The 22067-nt window shown below is 34.3% G+C and overlaps 1 protein-coding gene across 6 annotated transcripts in view; it reads right to left on the minus strand.

Annotated features, from left to right (window-relative positions):
- Positions 1 to 22067, minus strand: part of SMAD2 (SMAD family member 2) — an 85787-nt gene that overhangs the window by 9817 nt on the left and 53903 nt on the right. For 4 of the 6 annotated variants that reach the window (XM_087439185.1, XM_087439183.1, XM_004422514.3 and 1 more), the window contains 6 exons: positions 21370 to 21504; positions 17902 to 17976; positions 6739 to 6792; positions 5295 to 5507; positions 2638 to 2775; positions 2324 to 2468 (listed from right to left, as the gene is read on the minus strand). In XM_087439185.1, coding sequence (XP_087295311.1) covers positions 2324 to 2468; positions 2638 to 2775; positions 5295 to 5507; positions 6739 to 6792; positions 17902 to 17976; positions 21370 to 21504 — 760 coding nt within the window. Of the gene's footprint in view, positions 1 to 2323; positions 2469 to 2637; positions 2776 to 5294; positions 5508 to 6738; positions 6793 to 16690; positions 16781 to 17901; positions 17977 to 21097; positions 21120 to 21369; positions 21505 to 22067 lie in introns of those variants that run through there. The other 2 variants (XM_014781401.2, XM_087439186.1) reach the window with 2 other exon arrangements.

Raw genomic sequence — 22067 nt, forward strand, 5'->3', positions numbered from 1 at the left:
AGTCCCTAATCTGATCTGTACAGACTCACTGCCTTATGTTGATTTAGATACTATATTTTGGTTCATGCAGCTTAAAATTGCACCAGCATACTTCACAAGTCGACTCACATTATACATGAGGTATAGGCAAGACTGACCCTTTCTCATTTTCCCCTCTGTTCTTTTTGTTGTTTTGTTCTTCACAAGTTTCTCCTGTCTTTTATCTCTCCTTCAGATTAAGCCTTCTAAAATAATGTTGCCAAGATCTCTTTTAATTTTGATTTTGCCATTTGCTGAATTATGGATATTTCCTGGTTTGTTTTCAATCAGATATTTATTGCTAGATTAGTTTAACCTTCAGGAATAATTCTTAATCCAGGTTACCAAAGAAAGTGGGTTTAAGAAGGCTGTTACTACACTTATTTTGGCACAGAAATGTACCTGAGGCATTATTCATCTCCCTATCTTTTCACTCACTCCAGTACTGATTCACTTAACTCAGACACTTCTCAATTAAATATGAATTCTTTATACATTTATATTTCCTGTTTACATTTCCTGATTGTTATGCTGGCAATCAAGCTGGCATTACAGAAACTGGAAAACAGTTTTAGAAATCTAATCATTAGATCTACCTCCTCAGCTCCAGTGTCATTAAGGATAAAAGTTCCTGGTAACTACCCCAAGTTCCCAGATATATGGGTATCTGACGTCATTCTGATCTGTAAATATTAAAGGAAACTATTTTATTATCCAAAGTTAAAGAATGGCAGAGTCCACAGTGAATGAAGGGCAGGATCTCTCTCTGCCAATTAAAACTGTTCTTAGCCAGAGACCTTTAGACGAATTCTTCCTGTCCTATGTAGTTCATATTTAATTCCACTGAATTTCTACCATGTTCTGCAACATTCTAATCTTTCGGAGAAAAAAGATGTCTGACCTAAAAACTTGATATCAGATAGTACCACTGGAGTTTAATTTTAATATCAACTCAGGTCAGTTCAAGTTCAAAGGAAAAAAGGAACTCAGCATTCCTTAAAGGTATCACATCTCAAAAGAGAAAAGATTAAAACAAAAGAGAACTATAGCAAAGTCACAAAATGAATTATTCTATTCTTCATTCTAGGATATAAATATATCACACAATATATTTTTATAGAAGTATTCAACCAATACACATCAAATCTCACCATCTCAAAAGTCACACACCTCACAAAACTTTATTTAAGATAAGGAATCAACACCAAATGAAATAAATAAATTCTGAAGAAGAGCCAAATTGCTAGATAAAACAGAAGTACTATTACTGTACTATATGAATATCTTCCTAAGCAGGCATTCAGAGAGTAAACAATATGAGCTGGAGAAAGAGACGGACTAAGTACTTTACTCACAGTTCTATCCTTTAGTATGTTGATGAAGTCTTCCCTTTCTTTGATGTGGAATCCAATCTACTGTTTAATTTAGCAATAGCCTAATCTATCTTATCCCTTGATGACAAATTAGTTTTTGCAAAACTCCATTAAGTAACTGCTACACTATTCTTAGAGAAGAGGTTAAGAGTCAAGGAGAGCTTTCCTCAAGTCTCCACCGCTCACAATGTGTCCTTGGGCAAATTATCAAATCTTTTCTAAGCTTACTTCCAAATAAGTATTAGTTTGAACCACTTTTTTTTTTTTTTTTTAACCTACAAAGACTGCAAGCTTATAAAGAAGGATGATAACAGAAACAGTAATTCTTAGCCATGTTGAAAGGTGTGAGATACTGTATTTAAAACACAGCACAGTGCCTGGGACCTAACAAGTACCCCCTGTTATTACTGAATAAAGTTCTACTTCTTAATCTTACATTCAAGTGGTCTCAACTTATTCATCCAGTCTTATTCTTTACTTTCTATACTCCAGTTAAACTGAACTGTATTCTATTGCCAGGATCATAATTTTCCAACCCCTCATATCTATGACTACTGAAATCCTATGCATCTTTTAGAACCTAGATCATGTGCCACCTTGACCAGAAACCTTCCCCAAGCCCCAGTGAAAATGTAAAATCTCTCTTTCCACTAAGTGACTTAACTCTCTAAATATACCCCTTTTATGGTATTTAACACTCTGCATTATGTTACAGTGCAGGTCTGTACATGTTTTAATTCTATCCTCTATAACGCCAGCATAAAAATTTCCGAGTTTTGAATCTAGAGGCTTCCAACTTTCTTTTGTTATTTTACATAAAGATCTGCTGACTCCATAACCTCAACGAAAACATAACATGCGAACTCCAGAAGATGCAAAGAATGGAAAAGAATTACATTGTGGAAATTCAAGATTCAATATGTATTTCATACCTGTATTCTGCTCCCCACCCTTTCACAAAACTCATTCTTATGGTGCACATTCTAGTTAGCTGATACACGGCTTCAAAACCTTGATTAACAGACTGAGCCAGAAGAGCAGCAAATTCCTGGTTGTTGAAGATCTTCAGATTACAGCCTATGATTGAAAAAAGTAAAAAAAAATTGTGCACAAAGAGTATCATTATAAGAAAATAATTTCAAAAGGGCTACAAGATATTAGAATATGAGCATGCAAATCATCTCTTAATTCCTAAAGTTAACGGCAAATAGAAAAGCTCAGCAAATTGATAGGTTTATTCACATACCTGGTGGGATTTTACACACTGTTGCAGGGTGCCAGCCATATCTCTGATTACAATTGGGGCTCTGCACAAAGATTGCACTATCACTTAGGCACTCAGCAAAAACTTCCCCACCTATGTAATATAAGCGCACTCCTCTTCCTAAAACAAAATATATACGGGATTACTTTTATAACATGTACTATTTCAGCATGACTTTGGAATAGTTTTCTTAGAGAAATACTAAAATGATATAAGGTATTTTGATTATCTTTTTCATAGCTATTCTTTTCTGAAGTATAACTTTGAAACACAGCACTGTATATTTTTCCAAGTATTTTTCAACAATTTTATTGATTTGTAAAAATAATACGTTTATCAAAAGTAGTCAAATAATGTAGAAAAGTACATGTATAGTTAAGAATTTCATACAAATTACATATTATTTTAAAATAAGTAAAAGAAATTGAGTTATTTTGAAGGAATTAACTAATGTTTGGATATATATTCCTTCATTATAATAAACTATTTCCTTAAAGATCCCAATAAAGTTAAGAAAAAAGGTAATAAAAATCATCAAGAGGTTAGAGTCACTTGCCCCTTTCAAAACTATATATTTTGGTGGCAACCAAACCCCTAGATACATAAACAGAATTAGACAAGAAAAAACTATATTGAGAGATTTTAATATACCTCTCTCAGAATTTGACAGACCAAATACACACAAAATATTAGATATAAGGATTTAAAAAAATAAAAAATCCTGCGAAAGACAGAGTTCTAAGATTGCACCGAAGATTCTCACCCTTGGTATGTACAAATCTTCTCTATTATTCAGTCAAACATTAATCTAGGTGCTGCTAAGGGATTTTTCGATGTAATTAAGGTCTCAAATCAGTTGACCTCAAGAAAGGGAGATCTTTGGTGTGCCTGGCTTAATCAGGCGATATCCCTTAAAAGGGACAGCACTGTCCCTGGTGAAAGTGATTCAAAGTGTGAGTGAGAGGATTTAATGCAAGAGATTCTCCAGCTGACTGTGAAGCCAGAGGGGGCCATGTGACAAGAAATGCAGCTGGGCTCTAGCTGCTGAGCGCAGCCTCTAGCTGACAGTCTGCAGGAAATGAGGGCCTCAGTGCTATAACTTCGAGGATGTGAACTCTCCAACAACCATGTGAACCTGGAAGAGGACCTTGAGCTCCAGATGAGAACACAGCCCAGTGGACCCCTTGATCTCCTCTCGTGAGGCTCCAAGGAGACTCCTAACCCATGCGTGAACTCCCGACCCACAGAAACTGTGACCTAATAAATTTGTATTGCTTTAGGCGGGTAAGTATATGGTAATATGTACACAAAAGAGAACTAATAAAAACAACCAACAAGCCAGATTTAATACATAAAGACAGAACCTGGTGTCCTGTTCTCTTATGACTACAGAATATTTGTAAAACAACCAATCATGTACTTGACCATCAGGAAAACACTGAGTCCAAAAAGTAGAGATTTTTCAGGCTACATTCTCAGATCGAAATCACCCAATAAACTAGAAATCAAAGGTAAAAAGATGATTCAATAATTACAGCAATCTAAAATTTTGTAGAGAAGTGAAAAGTGTCGAGGAAATCTTCTGTTAAATTTTTTATACAGAACCCCTAACAGAAAAAACAGGACTATTTTAATTAAAGTAGGGTGGATATTCAGAAGCTTTCCTCACTTACAAAACACCTGAGTATCTTAACGAGACTATACAAAACTTATATATCAAGCAAGATTTGAGAAATTCAACGTGGAACCAAATAACAGACCTTTGAAGTCACTGGCACTCTGCAGTGTCACACTCACTCCTTAGTGATGGGCATTATTTCTCATAGGAGGTGATGGTTAATTAAACAGAAACAGAAGCAAACTACTATTAAAAGAAGTTACTTTAAGGTGATGAGAAGTACGTTCAGTTATATTAGAGGTGCTCAAACTTTTTTTACATCACTGTCAAAAAAAATCTCTTTAATGTCTTGCTTAACAAAAGAGAGCTGGATTCTTATCAGATTCTACATTCAATCTCTTGCAAAATCATACGACATGTAGCCAGGGGAATACTTCACTATATACTCATGACAGAATGAGAGTGAAAAAGGCCAACAGCATCTTCGTACCATTATGACAATGGTTTTGACTTCACAAACTTGCTAAGAGGGTGTCTGGGACTACTACATTTTCAGATCCTCTGAATTATTTTTTCAACGACATTAAATGTTAGTTCTTGTTTTAGATAGCTTGCTTCCAATGGATAGGGAGCAGATTTGACTTAAAATATGAACTCACTGAAGGGGGGGGAGGGACTAGGAGATATAAAGACACTGAAAAAAATTCATGATTTGTTAAAAGTATAATCCTACAATCTGAACATGACAATTTTATGACTAGTAGAGACTAAGCAAAGTAAAGTTACTTAACATATATTTATTGAAGGACTTGCCAGTATCAAGGGGGTCAGTTAAAGAGAAGTCGAAGATAAGAATTTGCAGATGCAAGGATCACCAGGATCTATGAAAAGCAGTGCAGCTGTGCACTTAAACTGACAGAAGACAGGCTTTATGCACACCATCTCTTGAAGTGGTAAACCACATAATGCTCAGATTATGAGTACATGGTATTGGTTTTTCACACAAGGAAAAAAAACATACCTATATGTCTTCTTGTCATTTCTACTGTAGCATTTCTGTTGACGTTGGAGAGTAAACCTAAGCAGAACCTCTCTGAATTTGATGGATCTGTGAAGCCGTCTACAGTGAGCGAAGGCTGTGATGCATGGAAGGTCTCTCCAACCCTCTGGTTTAATTCATAATATGCTATTGAACACCAAAATGCAGGTTCTGAGTAAGTAACTGGCTGCAAATCTGGGGGGAAAAAAACCAAATCCATAAAAGAAAGAAATGTTATGTGAACAATTCAAGCCAAGAATAAATTGAATATCATCATCTTTATATGCTCTATGCCAGCCTACACTGGCAACAGCTCAGGAAGTAGACTTAACATCTACATCACGAATCCAGTTTCTAGAGATCATAACAGATTTTCAATTTTTCAAGTTTCCCCTATCTCATTAAGTCATCCAATCTTCAAACATCTTTTTTAGACTTTATGGTGGATCATTTGTTCTAGTAGTAGTTTTACCTTAATTCCTGTTCAAATATAAAAACCACCATAGGCAAAGTAAATCAACTTGCATAATAAAGGTAATTTTTAGTAGGATGAAGTGGCATAAATCTGAAGCAAAGATTAATGAGTCAAAAGCCACAAGAAGAAAAATTGTCATAATAGAATACAAAATATGACATAGTTTTGACATTTGTCTGTTTTAACATGAGATTCTCGGTGAGTTACCCTAGTTATAAAAATAGAAAACCCACACACACATAAGAAACAGAAAGTAATAAAACACAAAGGGTATACAAGTGGAAACAGAATACGGAATCAAAAGAATCTACATATCTTATGGGAAAAATAGGATCACATGTATCAACTTCCATAATTTTGATGAAAATACATCATAAGGAATAACATGAAAAAAACTGACAATTTTGTAAAATAAATTCTGACTGTGTAGAAACTGAAGAGAAATTGTAAATAACAAGGTAAAACAAAGGTCAAGAATAAACTACAGAATGTATATACAGACACATACATATATATGTACACGTACACACATTAGCTCTCACATATATATATATATCCTCTACACCACATGCACATATTTGTGATATATGTGTGTATATATACATTTATATACACACTTGTATTAATAATTGTTACTACAACATATAACATAAAATAAACATACCCATAAAAATGTAGCTATAATAGGTCATAAAATTCCCATGAATAAAGACTATGATTTCCATGAATGGAAAGATTATTAGTTTCATACACTCAATGTACCAGTGGAAAAGAGTTTTAGTGATATTGAGGCATGTAATCAATATCATTTTTAAAAAGCACTAATTTTAACAATCATTTGATTACGCATTAGGATCCCTTCCTCATATATATGAAAAATAATGACCAGAGAGGACATTTAATTAAGTGATACAGTATAAAAACGGTGGGGGAAAAGTATTTGCAACTTACCCAAACTGTGATTAACAGGGGAAAGAGTAGTAGGAGATAGTTCTGCTGGAGATCCTGAAACAAGAGGATTCAATTTTAAAATAGATGTGGAAGTATTTCCAGTACTTCTAACCAAATAATAATAACATTGGTTGTATCTGGTTGTAATTATCACAAATAACAAATAATTTACATCCCAAGAATTCAAACTATACAACTGCTTTAATGTAGGTTTAATTTTGGAGGCTTCAATACACAAAAGGTACAAAAAGCATAAGCAGTCCTGGCTTCTAGCCACCCAGTTCCCCTTCCCCAAGGCATCCAAAGTTGCTAGTTCTTTGTGTACATTTCCAGAAATATCCTACGAACCATACAAGCAAATATATCCTGTTCTGTGCCCCCTACTTTTTACAAATGATAATACAGTTCTGAACTTTGCTTTCATATTACTTATCCTATCAGAGATGTTGATGCTTCCTTATTATTTACTATCAGCTACATATCATTATATTATGGTGTACAGTTGGCCCTCCGTATCTGTGGATACGGAGTACAACTGTACTCATCGTAAAACGCCTCTTTATATAAGGGACTTGGGCATCTGTAGGGGTTACTGGAACCAACCCCCCCGGAAACTGAGGGACAACGGTATTATGAGACCATATTGATGGTCAGGCAATTTTCAATCTTTTGCTTTAAGCACCAAGATTGCAATGACTAATCTTGCACATTTTGCATACTTTCAATCATATCTGAAGGACAGACTCTTTTTAAAAGAGAAACTGCCAGGTCAAAGGGCTGTGCATCTCTAATTTTGATAGATTATGCCAAAACTGTCAACTAGAGAGGTTGTACCAGTTTACATTCCCAGTAACAACATAAATGGTAAGGGAATGCTCACGTTTTTGTTGATAGGTGAGAAAACAGTCTTAACAAATCTTTGTATTTCTCTTATAAATGACACTGAGTAGCTTTATACTTGTATTTCCTTTCTGTAAATAGTCTGTTCTTTTGCTAATTTTCCTATTGTGATGTTGATCATTTTTCTCACTGGTTTTAGAAGGCTCTTTATGTATTAGGGATATTAGGCTTTTCATGGTATGGGTTGCAAATATTTAATCATCTGTCTTATGATTCTTCATCCTAATTTTGATTAAGCAGTATTAAAAAAACTGTATGATTTAATTTTTCAATCATTTTGGGGTGTGTTAAACTTTGATAAAACAGTGGTGACAGTGGCTATTCTTGTCTTACTGTTAACTTTAAGGGAATACTTCAAGTATTTTCCCATTAAGTATGATGCTTGGCTTTGAGGATGAGAGAGATAAAATTCCTTATTTAGGATTTTAGCATCAATAATCTAAAGTCTGTATATTTATGTTGTGAGTGCAATGTTATGCTGTCTCATAAAGACAATCTAGAAGCTTTACATCTTTTCTATGCTTTTGAACAGTTTAAACAGCATTATAATAACACATTCTTTAATATTTTGCTAGAATTCCTGTGTGAAATTGTTTGCAGTTAATTATGTTCTAGGGTTTACTCAATACATTTCTATATTTCTTCTATGAGAGCTGACTGTTAAGACAGCTCTATTTTCTGGAGTCAGTTTCAGTAAATTATATTGTCTTAAAAAATTATTCATTTCTTCCAGTTTGAGGTAAGCAAGCTACATCTTATCAAGAAGATAAGGGGTAGGCAGCCTCTTGTCTCCCCACACACCATTATAACCATGACATAAAATACCAGGTAACACAAGTGAAATGGCAACCCCCAGATAAAAATATGAACCAAAAACAGAGAACAGGTGATAATTATATTTTAGAAGACAGAACAGTCTTCCATAACAAAATTAAGTTCTTATGTTCTTTTTTGGTTCTCAGTTTGAAAAATCTGTTGGCAAGTTGCAACAGGTACAACTAAGAAAGGTCAAAATATATTTAGAACAATGAACTAAAACTCACTGCTGTTTTCTGAAGCTGATATAAAATAAACAAAGCCACTATTAGAAATGGAGGAAACTGCCCAATTTTTCATCTCTCTTAACTGTTTACTAAATACTTATCAGAAGTGACCAGGAGAGTCACAGTTCATTAATTTAGACTAATAGTTCAGTCAGACGTGATAAAAGTTAGAATTATAGATTACAAAAAGAAAGGTTCATTATAATCAAATATAAAACTTTAAAAGTTAAATTAAGCTAACAATTTATTAGCTAACAGAAGTTTTTAGAAACATTTTTTAAAACAGAGGCAGATTAACTGATAATTAACCTATTAGTTATTCATATATATATATGCTGCTACTGAACTCTGGGACTTCCAGTTATGAGAAGTAATAAATTTCCTCACTATTTAAACTAGCGTGAATCAGCCGTTTCTGATATCTGCAGCTAAAACATCTAAAGAAATCCTTGTGCACGTATCTTTGCATAGAGGTTCACACATATCTGTAGGATACATTTTTCAATGAGGAAATGTTAGATCAAAAGGAATACAAGTATTAAGATTTTATAAGTGCCAAAATATCTTCCCAAAATGTTTAGTCCCACCAACAATTTATTAGCTAGTGTTTCTTCACACCGTGTCACCACCTTTCGACATTTGCCAATTTGATAGGTTTAAAGGGGCAACTCTTTTTTAAAAATTTTTATTTTTGTTTTTGTTGTAAATAGTGTATTCACGTTCTGTGTCCATTTTCCTGTCAACTACTGTCTTTTTCCTCTTGATTTGTAAGAGGTTTTAAATTCAGAAATCAGTTATTAGACTTGCCATACACTTGCAAATATTTCCCCAAGTTTTTTGGTTTGTTTTGGTGTATCTTTCAAGGTGACATTAAAAATATCTATCGAGGGGCCTGCCCCACGGCGTAGCGGTTAAGTGCGCGCGCTTGGCTGCTGGCGGCCCGGGTTCGGATCCCAGGCGTGCGCCGAGGCACCGCTTGTTGGGCTGTGCTATGGCGGCGTCCCACATAAAGTGGAGGAAGATGGGCACAGGTGTTAGCCCAGGGCCGGTCTTCCTCAGCAAAAAGATGAGGATTGGCAGATGTTAGCTCAGGGCTGATCTTCCTCACACACACACACAAAAAAACCACTTTCTAAACAGACGTACTTTTTAAGAGTCTTTTTAGGTTCACAGCAAAACTGAATAGCAAGTACAGAGAATTCCCACATAACCCATGCACACATACAGGTACAACCTCCCCATCAGCATCCTGCACCACAGTGGTACATTTCTTGGAGTCGAGGAACCTACACTGACACTTCATTATCACCCAAAGCTCACAGTTTACATTAGGGTTCATTCTTTTCTATACACTCTACGAGTTGTGACAAATGTATAATGACATGTATCCACCATTGTAGTAACATACAGAATAGTTTCACCATCCTAAAAATCCCCTGTGCTATGTCTATTTCATCCCTTCTAACCCTAGCAACCACTGATCTTTTTACTGTCTCCACAGTTTTCCAGAATGTCACATAATTGGAATCATAAAGTATGTAGCCTTTTCAGAATGGCTTCTTTCACTTGTAATATGCATTCAGTGTTCCTCCATGTATTTACACGACTTGGTAGCTCATTTCTTTTTAGTGCTATTAATAATATTTTAGTGCTATTAATAATATAATAATATTCCATTGTCTGGACGGACCACAGTTTAATTACTCATTCACCTACCAAAGGACTTCTTGCTTCCAAGTTTTGGCAATTATGAATAAAGTGCAGGTTTCTGTGAGGACATAAGATTTCAACTCTTTTGGGTAAATACCAAGGAGCGTGATTGCTGGATCATACGGTAAGAGCATGTTTAGTTTTGTAAGAAGCTGTCAATTTGTCTTCCAAAGTGGCCACAGCATTTTGCATTCCCACCAGCAGTGAATGAGCGCTGCTGCTGCTCTACAGCCTCACCAGCATTTGCTTTCGCCAGTGTTTCAGTTTTGGCCATTCTAATAGGTGTGTAGTAGTAACGTTTTAAATTTTATTTATTCAAATTTATTAATCTTTTCCCCTATGGTTTTATATCTTACATACTTCTTGCTGAGATTATTTTAAAAACTCTTCAGTGTCATGTACTAGAAATTATAGGGTTTCATTTTGGTATGAGAAGAGTTATTTAGTATTTTATAATTTTTTTGAGGGCTATTAAAATTAGTTTGAAGTTCTTCAGCAAAATTAATGGCAAAGAAATATATTACACTTTATAAGTTTCAATATATTAACCAATCATAAATATCATTCAAATAAAAAAATTAAAAGACATTCTTTCAAAAGGCATATACAAAAGGACAAGAAAGTTACAGGCCCTAAAATCACTTCACTTTATTTTTTTTGCTTTCATAATACAGAGAAAAATCCTGAAGAAATAAAATTATCGAGTATTTTGTTTTTATACCAAAAAAGGCTTAAAACATATGCTTTAAAAAATCTAATTTACTGATTACATACCAATGACTCTCACAAATTTTTCAGAAAACTGGGAATCATGCTGGGTTACTCCTTCAACCTTATCCCTACCTAATCACCAATCGAGTCCTCCCTCGACAGCCTATCTCAAAAGCATGCATTTCTCCCCATGTCATCTGAAACCAGCTAGAGGAAGTCTGGTCAAGACCAGGATTTCTAGAATCTGATATCCTAGGTGCAAATTCTTGTCACTTTCTAGCTATTTTTCTATGCTGTTCATTGCAGTGTTGTGTTTTTTTCTTTTGTAAATGCTGAACCTTTTTAAATTAAAAGTGCAATCATTGCTAGATGATGTAATTACACGCAATGTTCAAATTTTCTTGTTTGATCTAAATGCTTTTTAATTTTTTATAATGAACATCCATTTGTAGCATAATTCAAAATGTTGTATCACAATTTGATCTGCAAAATACTGTTTTACGTTTATATGACATAGACTAATGATAAAAATATGAGATTAAGCAAAAGAAAAAAGATATACGTAATATGTTAATTCCAGCTTAAAAAATACACATTTCCCTTATGTTTCTTTATTATGCTCTATGCATTTCCAAATTTTCTACAAGCATGAATTCTGTTCATAATGAGAATAAAGTTACTTTTGTTTTTATTAATAACTTCTACAGGGTTCCCATTATGCTTAGAATGCAGAAAACTGGGAAAAACCCGTGATCCTAAAATAACAATAAATATCAGAAACACTAAAAAAATTATGGTTTTCTTTAAAGTTACCAAAAAGCCACAGATCTATTGAAGTCTAAGTGACCTAGTATACAGAGAGGGATGAGGTGTTCCTATGTAAGCAGAAAGTGGTAATCACTTTCACTGTTGGGAGCATGTGTCAAGTTAGGACACAGACACACATAGGATTGGGCATGCCAAAGAAGAAGCCAACTAAAATTTTCATGGCCACACAGAGGCAACTGGAATCTCAGAAGCCCAAGCACACAAGTAGTCCTCTTCATTAGCCGATTCTAACCCACATGTCTTTAGCTGAGTACATGGTAGCACAGGAAGTTTGGGGCAAGGCTAGAAAGCAGTGAGAGATCCTGCAGCCTCATCATACTCATATCTAAAAGGAAGGGGGGCTGTCCCTCCTTCAAACCAGAGGTTATTTGATATTAACTAAAGCATCAAAACACCACCCATCCAACTCAACTCCTAATTATATGGAAGAGATCAGCTACTCAACTCAGCAACCAGAGAAAGGGTGAGTTTTCCCAAGAGAAAATATTATCTATATTACTCTCCAGTATTACTTTATACACAATACCCAGCATCCAATTACGAAAGCATGAGACATGCAAAAAAGTAGGAAAAACCAACACATAATCAAGAGATAGAAGTCAACAGAAGCAGACTTCTCTATGAACCAGATACCGGAATTATCAGATAAAGACTTTAAAATGGAAATTGCAAAACTGAAAAATAGATTATCTGAAATGAATTCACTGAATTGGCTTAACAGCAGACCAAAAGTTAGACCCACATATACATTATCACTTGATTTTCAACAAAGGAGTCAAGGTAAATCAATGGAGAAAGTAAAGTCTCTTCAACAAATGGTGCTAAAAAAATTGGACAAATATCTATAGGAAAAGAATAAAGAGTAGAGACGGTAAATACAAATGATTACTTTTTAATCTTCAAAAACATATATTTTTTAAATAACTCAAAAGTCTAAGGCAAAACTAACACTATACTTTGGGGTTTATACATATTTGTAAGTAAAATATATGACAACAGTAGCACAAACAACAGAGGTAGGTGAAAGGAATTATAGTGTTGTAAAGTTTTTACATTTCACATGAAGTTGTAAAATACTATACCTTACTGAGAAAATAAAATATCAAGAAGAATAAACAGAATGGATTCAAATATAAATATATTTCATAGCAGAAGGCAGGAAATCAGGAACAGAGAAACAAAAACCAGATGAGATAGATAGAAAAGAAATAGCATAATGGTAACCCAAACCCAATGATATTAATAATTACATTAAATATAAATGGATTAAATTTTCCAATTAAAAGACAAAGATTGTTAGATTAAGTAACACACAAAATGTTGTCCACAAAGGACACATTTTAAATATAAAGATGCAGATAGACTGAAAGTAAAAGAATGAAAAATATACCATGCAACCACTGAAATAAGATGATATGGTAATATTTTATGAGACACATTTTATGAGTCAATTCATCAGAACGACATAATTTCAAATGTGTACCACTTAACAGAAATTGAAATACATGAAGCAAAAACTAACAGGAGTAAAGAGAAAATCAGAAAGGATTAAGGAGATGTGAACAACAGCATCAACCACCCTGACCTAAATGATACTTAGAGAACACTATAACTGCAGGATAGACATTCTTTTCAACTATACATGGGACTCTAATCAAAATAAGCCACATTGTGGCATAAAATAGTAAATTTCAAAGGACTGAAATCATAGGTAGTATATTTTGGACGACAAAGAAATTAAGTTAGAAGTCAATAAAGTATCTAGAAAGTATCCATACTTCTAAAAAACCAATCTTCTAAATAATCATGGATCAAAGAGGAAATTGCAAGAGGAACAAGAAAATACTTAAATGATAATAAAGAACAGAAATAAATTTAACAAGCCAAAACTTGGTTCTTTGAAAATATTAATTGATAAAACTCTTGTAAGACTTATCAAGAATAAAAGAGAGGAAAGTCAAATTACCAATATTATTTAAAAAAAATGGGACATTACTGTACATTCTGCAGACATTAAGGTGATTACCAAATGTTATAAATAACTTTATAGCAATAAAATCTAACACAGATGAAATGAACAAATTTCTTGTAAGACACAAGTTACCAAACCAACACAAAAAACTGAAAATCTAAATAACCTTCAATTTTAAAAACTCTTCCCTATAAGAGATGGTTTCTCTGGTAAAAGCTATCAAGTATTTAAAGGAAGAATTAATACCAACCTTATGCAAAGTCTTTCAGAAAACAGGAGAAAACCCTTTCCAATATATTTTGAGTCCAGCATTACTCTGATATCGAAACTACAGAAAAACATTATAAGAAAAGAAAACTAAAGACCAACATCCCTCATAAACATAGATGTAAAAATCCTTAAAACAAAATTAGCAAATCAAGTCATAAATATTTTAAGAGGTTAATTTATCATAACCAACTAAGGTCAAGGTTGGTTTGTCAGTAGAAAAATCACTTAGTGGAATTCACCCCATAAAGGAGTAAAACTATATGATCCTTTCAACAGATGCAGAAAAAGCATTGGACAAAATTTCATAGCCATTCATTAAAAGCACTCAGAACAACTTTCAGAAGAGGGCTGAAATTAACTATATTGGTTAGAAAAAGGGTGTGGGGGACCCTTGACCATACTTCATTAAAAAAAAAACTCTTTATCAAGGAAAAAAAAAACACTCAGAACACTAGGAACAGAAAAGAACATCCTCAATCTGATAAAAAAAAAATCCATAATTAACAATTATTGAGGGAATTATTAAAAGCAGCCTCCTATGATCAGGAGCAACGCAAAAGTCCATTCTTACTATTTCTATTCAACATTTTACTGCAGGTATTAGCCAACACAGAAAAAGTTAAAAAGGCATAAAGATTGGGAAGAAGGAAAATTGTCTTTATTTAACAGATGTGAGTAGAAAATCTCAGGAATCTACAGAATACTAGAACCAAAAAGTGATTTTAGCAAAGTTGCAGGAAAAAAGATCAATACACAAAAATCAAATTTTATTCTATATCCTAGGAACAAAAAATTTGAAAAATAAAATTGAAAAATAGCACTTATAATAGCACTAAAAAGATTAAAATAGTGAAGAATGTATCTAATGACAGATATGCTATATGCCTACACTAAACATTATAAGACACTGCAGAGAAATGGCATAGCCAATGAGACTAGCCTAAAGTTCTCAAACCTGATCCTTCATTCTTAACAAACAACTTTACTTGCCTATTTTATTGAGAAGATCCCTAATCACGAAGGTGAACTGCTTCTGCCTTGGATCTCAATTCCTCATTTTCCTCCTCAATTCCTCATTTTCCTCCTGACCTTTGTGCAATCAACTTTCTTCCTTTTCCCTAGTGGTTAATTCCTCCTTTTATATTTTCTTTAAATACACTTATATAGTACTTACTACAAGTTAAGAACACTTTTAATTGCTTTATAAATATTCTGTTAATAACCCTACGAGTTAGGTACTATTATTACCCCTAATTTACAGATAAGGAAATTGTGTGTCTAGGTCACCTAGCTAGTATAAGGTAGAGAAACAATTCAAACTTAAGTAGTCTAGCCCAGACTGTGATCCTGCTATCTTGATTATATGCATTTGGTTAGAGAAGCTGTCTCCTAAGTGGGGTACGTGAATCTTGTCTATGGGCACACAAAATGATTGCTTACAAGAAAAAGTGAGAACTTAATCAAACTTTCAGATTTCTTGTGATGTCCAGCTTCATCACTATAAGTCCACAAGACTTTAAGGGAAGAATGAAGCCTTGACCAGAAAAAATTAAAACAAAAAAAAAAAGAAGAAGAAATGCAAAAAATAAGTACTTTTCACACAGTTCTTTATTCTGCTTAGTCTATCCTCTGGTTACCCTTTAAAAAAATAACTCCTTCTATCCCAGCAGGGCTTGAAAGATTAATTTAATTATGTCCTTCCCCTCAGGGAAAGTATGAACCAGAGTTCAAAGAGAGGTCCATTTTGTTCTAAATCGGGGCCCTGCATCAGTCAGATGCAGCCACAGCACTGAGAGAGGAATTGATATCAGGTAGAAGACTGGTAGTTAAACCAACTTTTAGCATCCATCAATCAAATACGCACATTGTCATTAAAGAAAATAATTTTACATGTATCATTTTGAAAGTTAGTAACATTTCCCCACTGAAACAGGATTAGAAATATTAGGTTAGGATCAAAGCTAGCCCCAAAACATTTTCATTTTAATTGATTCAGCTTATTTCCCCCTTTTCCATTTTGACCCAGTACCATAACCAGTGATTATATTCATCTAATTGCTCCTCCTGCGTTTCAGCTATATGACTGAACAGGCAATTCTGCAGTAATTGGAATCGTGTCTGGCTTCTTTCACTTAATACAACACTTTCAAGGTTCATCCATGTTGTAGCATGTATCAGTACTTCATTCCTTTATATGGTTGAGTAATAATCCAACGTGTGGATATACCTCATTTAATTTATCCATTCATCATTTGACGGACAATTCGGTTGTTTCCACTTTTGGACTATTATGAATAATGCTTACGTGAACATTTGTTCACATATCAAGTTTAGTGTGGACATGTTTTCAATTTTCTCGGGTATATACCTAGGAGTGAAATTGCTGGATCATATTGTTATTCTATATTTAACTTTGCGAGGAACAGCAAACTTTCCAAAAGAACTGTACAATTTTACATTCCCACCAACAACATATGAAGATTCCAACTTCTCCAAATCCCCCATCAACACTTGTTACCTTCTTTTTTGATAATAGCCATTCTAGTGGGTGTGAAGTGGTATGTCATTGTGGTTTTGATTTGCATTTCCCTGATCAGTCATGAAGTTGAGTGTCTTTTCATGGCATTCACTTTTAAAGATCACAGTAGAAGTTGTCCATCATGGGGCAAAAAGGAACATGGTTGGTTCAGGAATACAGTTCTTCGACATACAGGTGTGTTAGGAAGATATATTTAGAAAGCCAAATATCATTTGCAGTAAGACATTCGCATCAAGATGTACATGTTATTTCCAACGATCATCAGATTATCTACCTTTCTTGGTTATCTACTACTGTAAAGAGCTATAAGTATGATTAGCTATGGCAGAAGCTTCTTTACCTGGGAGTCCAAATAATGGACGAATTTAAACAACAGAATTATTGTAAAAACTGATCCCTCATCCCTGCCAATGTTAATTCATTTAAAAATACTCTAGATTATCATAACTGCAGAATGCTTTAGTATAAACTGTGTAGAAAAGCTGATGGTATAATTTGTCAGTTAGTAATATTAAGGTGTCTTATTCTTAAGATATTGACAGGGTGGAACAGATCAAAACAGACAATTACAGTGATATCACAGCTATTTCACTGGTAACGTATTCTGCTGAATTACACATTTTATTACATAACAACTGTTTTAAAGCTTTGACATGTGTAATATTTTATGTTAAGACTCTTTCTCCATTGTGTCTGGAGTTGATAGCTAAAGATTAGAAATTAATTGAATCAGGTCAGGTATAAGGTTATTTTGTGTAAACAATCTACTGTAATTCAGAACTCACTAGTAAGTTAAAGGAGCACTGAAAAGCTGATCCTCATCCCCCACTCCAAATTTCTCTGAAAATCTGTTATTGGATTAATTCGAGTCTTTCATCAAAGACATTTATTCATGGGGTGACTAAAACTTTAAACAGATAGAACACTTAAAAAGTATTTGAGTGTTCTCAAATTTTCATTTACTCTAACAAGAGAAAATTCTAACAATTATTCTGCAGATTAGCATATATTAATTTTTTGTTGACAATAGGGCGCCCTCTTTGATGGTTCAAATATGATTAAATCAAGACAGAAAATTCTTTTTGATATCTGTCCTGACTTCTCTAAGAGTTATAAATAACTCTTGTGAGTTTCAAACAAGGGAAAAACATATATCTAATTATTCAGGAGTTTCAAAAGATAATTCTTACCTGTATCCATACTTTGGTTCAACTGTTGATCACTTGTTTCTCCATCTTCACTGATATATCCAGGAGGTGGCGTTTCTACAAAAGTTCAGAACAAATCAAGTACAGTTGCAATTTAATCTCACCACTTTTTCTCCCAGCTACCAAAGATTACCAAAGAATCACTCCGAACAAAAAAATATGAATGTTATATAACATTATTATAAAAAGCAATATTGGATACTGAGGGCTTATGATTCAGGTTCTGATGCAAATCTTATAGGTGAATCCTTAAACTCTACTTGTAATACAATCAAGCTCTCTGAGCATATTTTCTTAGCTGTTGTTTACAGATCTGGCTCATTCCCATATGTATATTTTCTGGGGCAAGAGCCAAAAATATAATTCAAAGATGCCTCAGTTCTGAATCAGTATGCTTCAAAGACGTTAGTACCTACAATTTTTTTTTTAACTAATGGCCATCATGCATAGGTATACCTAGGAGATGATTAAAGAACACACAACACACACACAGATTTTCAGTTACAAAATAATACAGGCTTACACCTTACACTAGGTTCTATAGGGCAAAATATAGTAATATGGTTCAGGACTGGGTCTAGCTACATAAAAAGCATATTTCTCCAGGGATTCTGAACTAGTAAATTCTGAGTGTTTGAAGCAGAAAATTAAATTCAAATACAGACTACTGCACAAAACTGAGGCAAAATACTCCCTGAAAATAAATAAGATTCTAATGTGTATTTCCAGCATGTCTTATGAGCAAAATGTTTATATTCAGGAGGCATCTGAATAGCTGAATAACCTTCACGTAAAATAAAAACATTTCTACGATTTTACCAATTTCAAAGAGGCAAAATAAGTTTAAATCATTATCAACAGTTTAATATTTATAATGCAGGACAGTTTTAAGCAATTCAAGATAATGCAGCTACATATCTAAAAGGAATTTTGTAACTATCAAAAGGGATAGAGAGGGGCCAGCCTGGTGGCATAGAGGTTAAGTTGGCATGCTCCGCTTCGGCGGACTGGGATTCACAGGTTTGGATCCTCAGGCGTGGACCTACGCACCACTCATCAAGCCATGCTGTGGCAGGCGTCCCACATATAAAGTAGAGGAAGATGGACACGAATGTTAGCCCACAGCTTATCTTCCTCAGCAAAAAGAGGAGGATTGATAACAGATGTTAGCTCAGGGCTAATCTTCCTCACCAAAAAAAAAAAGGGGGGGGTAGAGAGAAAAGATGTGGGTTAAAGGTCTCCTTCATTAACCCTTTACAGTCTCCCTTCAATAAGCTAACTATAAATTTTAACTTCTTAAGTATCAAGCTTTTAAGTGTCAGTACCTTAAATTTTTAATAATGAAATTCTAAGAATAAAATACCTTCATATACTCAAACAACAAAGAACACAGAAATAAGAATGATACATATCATCATGCACTATTTTAAAGCTAATAAAATTAGCAGAGCTAAGCTTTGCCAGGTTAACAATCCCATGTCTCAAAGGTCTAAATAGGAAGAAATACTGAACTTGTAAATACTTCATCCTATTTTACTTTTCTCCATTATTTATCTGAAAATGATAAATAATAAATCTATCAGCATTTTGGAAAAAATGTTAAAATTTCTTTTGAAGTAGAATAAAAAGTGAACCCTTAGGTTCTGCTGTCAGTTGGAGCTGGGTAAAGCCCCATTGTCTAGAAAAGCAAATAGGTGTAAACCACTTTTGATTTTCTACTTTGCAAAATACTCAAATCTAAACAAAGAAAGAAGAAAGGAAAAATAAGCCCAAACACAAGTGAAATCTACTCAACATTTTGATTAACATCCTTCCAAATAATAACTGGGTAGGTGCCTTACAAGACTGCATGCTTATAGCTCAGTTTTGTAGTATTGCTGAATAATACTAAGTCTCACATCAAAAACTTAAAATGTCTCCCCCTCCTCACACCACACACACATAACTCTTTTCCCAGCCCAATCTTCTCCCTAGGAAATGTCGTTTTAGTCCTGCTTTTCCCCTCATCCTAGCCCTCACAATCCACCCCACTTTATGCCCTTTCCTCCTAACTTTTTAAAAAGTTTATGTTTCCTAGCAACCCAAAAGGCAGTCTATTGGAATAAAATAGTAATCAAAGAAATGCACATTAAAACAATCAGAAAACACTTTCTAACTTTAAAATTAGCTATTTTAAAAAATCCTTCTTTTTCTTATGTTTTTAAAATTGTCTTCAGTGAATAAACATTTCCATGATGAGACACATTAAAGAAATATCTTTTAATGTATAAGTTTCTTACATATTTTCAGTTGCATAAAATAAAAGTAAGAGTGGAACAGAGGAATAGTACACAAGGAGGAAAAAACTGGCACTAAAGGGGGCTGGCCCCGTGGCATGGCGGTTAGGTACGCGCGCTCCGCTACTGGCGGCCCGGCTTCGGATCCCGGGCATGCACCGACGCACCACTTGTCAGGCCATGCTGGGGTGGCATCCCACATACAGCAACTAGCAGGATGTGCAACTACCCGACATATAACTATCTACTGGGGCTTTGAGGAGAAAAAGGAGGAAAAAAAGGAGGAAGATTGGCACTAGATGTTAGCTCAGGGCCGGTCTTCCTCAGCAAAAAAGAGGAGGATTGGCATGGATGTTAGCTCAGGGCTGATCTTCCTCAAAAAAAAAAAAAAAAAAAACTGGCACCAAAAAATCCAATGTGTAGTTTAATCCTCATCCTAATATTATAGCTTTAGTTTCTGCCAGGAAAAAAAAAAACAAAAAAGGGAAATAGACAAACGAAGTGAGAAAATATAAGTTGTTCTCCTAAAACACAGTGAAAACTAAAAGGGCAGTAACTGTGTCATGGAATATTACTGGATCACATAATATAATAATTAGAGTGGAATTTGAGAACCAGGTAGTTGAATTCACGTACAGCAGGCATTACTGTGGCCCAGATGAAAAAGAACTAAAATAGAGGTTTTCTGATTTTCAGTACAACTTATGTGTTGCTACATCTGTAAAAGTAAAGTATCTTCTATAGAAATGTTACATTTCTCTTAAACATTATCATACTATCTATGAAAGTGATTATTTGGTCAATTTTTAGTTATATTCGTTTCAGGAATACTTTTTTCCTGTGCCATTTATTTTGCTTACATTCTGCATCTCTCTTAGCTTCATCAACTAAGTCAAACTTACTAAGATCTTTTCTTTTCTGCTTCTCACAGTACTTTGATTAAAGCCACTGCAAAAGAAAATGAAATAAAAAGTAAAACTTTTCTCCAGACAAACATGCTTAAAGTACTAGGCTTATACATTTCACAAAATAATCACCCAACAATCAGATTTTTCTATTCAAAATCCAGAAGCATTTTTTTTGAAAGTCAAACCACAATTTATTAATACTTGAATGTTTATGAACAAAATATTTATCTATCCCAATTTTTAGGAGATTCAAAAGGCAAAAATACCTGGGATATAATTACTCTGTGGCTCAATTCCCGCTGGGAAATTAGTGTTTTCTGGAATGGAATGGGTATAATCATCCAGAGGCGGTAGTTCTGTTAGGATTTCAGTATGCCGTGGCACTAATACCGGAGGCAAAACTAAAAGAGTAAAAAAAATCCAAGTTAATGGCAAGGAGCAAGGGGTAGGGGGGACCTTTATTAAACATTTTCACAAAAAAAGTAGTCTGCTTAATTTTTTAAATTTAGGGTCAACCTATTTGGTATTGAGAGTTACTGAGAAATTGACAAATCTGATTATGATTTTAACTTACCATGTAATCCACAATCTAAATTTCGAAGTCCCAATTTATCTTGTACTTTTGGGAACAAAGTGATCCTGGCAATATCATACTACCATAGAAGTTTATAAATCTCCATTGGAAAGGTGGTGGAAAGATTTGTAAAATCAGAATTAGGGTATTTTCTAAAAATATAGCTTTATTCTTTTAGAAAGTTTCAAGTACACAGCTAACTAAGAAAACTAAAAAGTCTTGCTATGAGTTTTACCAAACTATTTAGATACAAATGATGTCATTAAAGTACTTCAAAAAAAACACCCCAAGGGGCCGGCCCGGTGGCGCAAGCGGTTAAGTGCGCGCGCTCCGCTGTGGCGGCCCGGGGTTCGCTGGTTCGGGTCCCGGGCGCGCACCGACGCACTGCTT

Source organism: Ceratotherium simum, chromosome 14, assembly GCF_057802395.1.
Source record: "Ceratotherium simum simum isolate JZ-2026a chromosome 14, ASM5780239v1, whole genome shotgun sequence".
NCBI classification, from domain to species: Eukaryota; Metazoa; Chordata; class Mammalia; order Perissodactyla; family Rhinocerotidae; genus Ceratotherium; species Ceratotherium simum.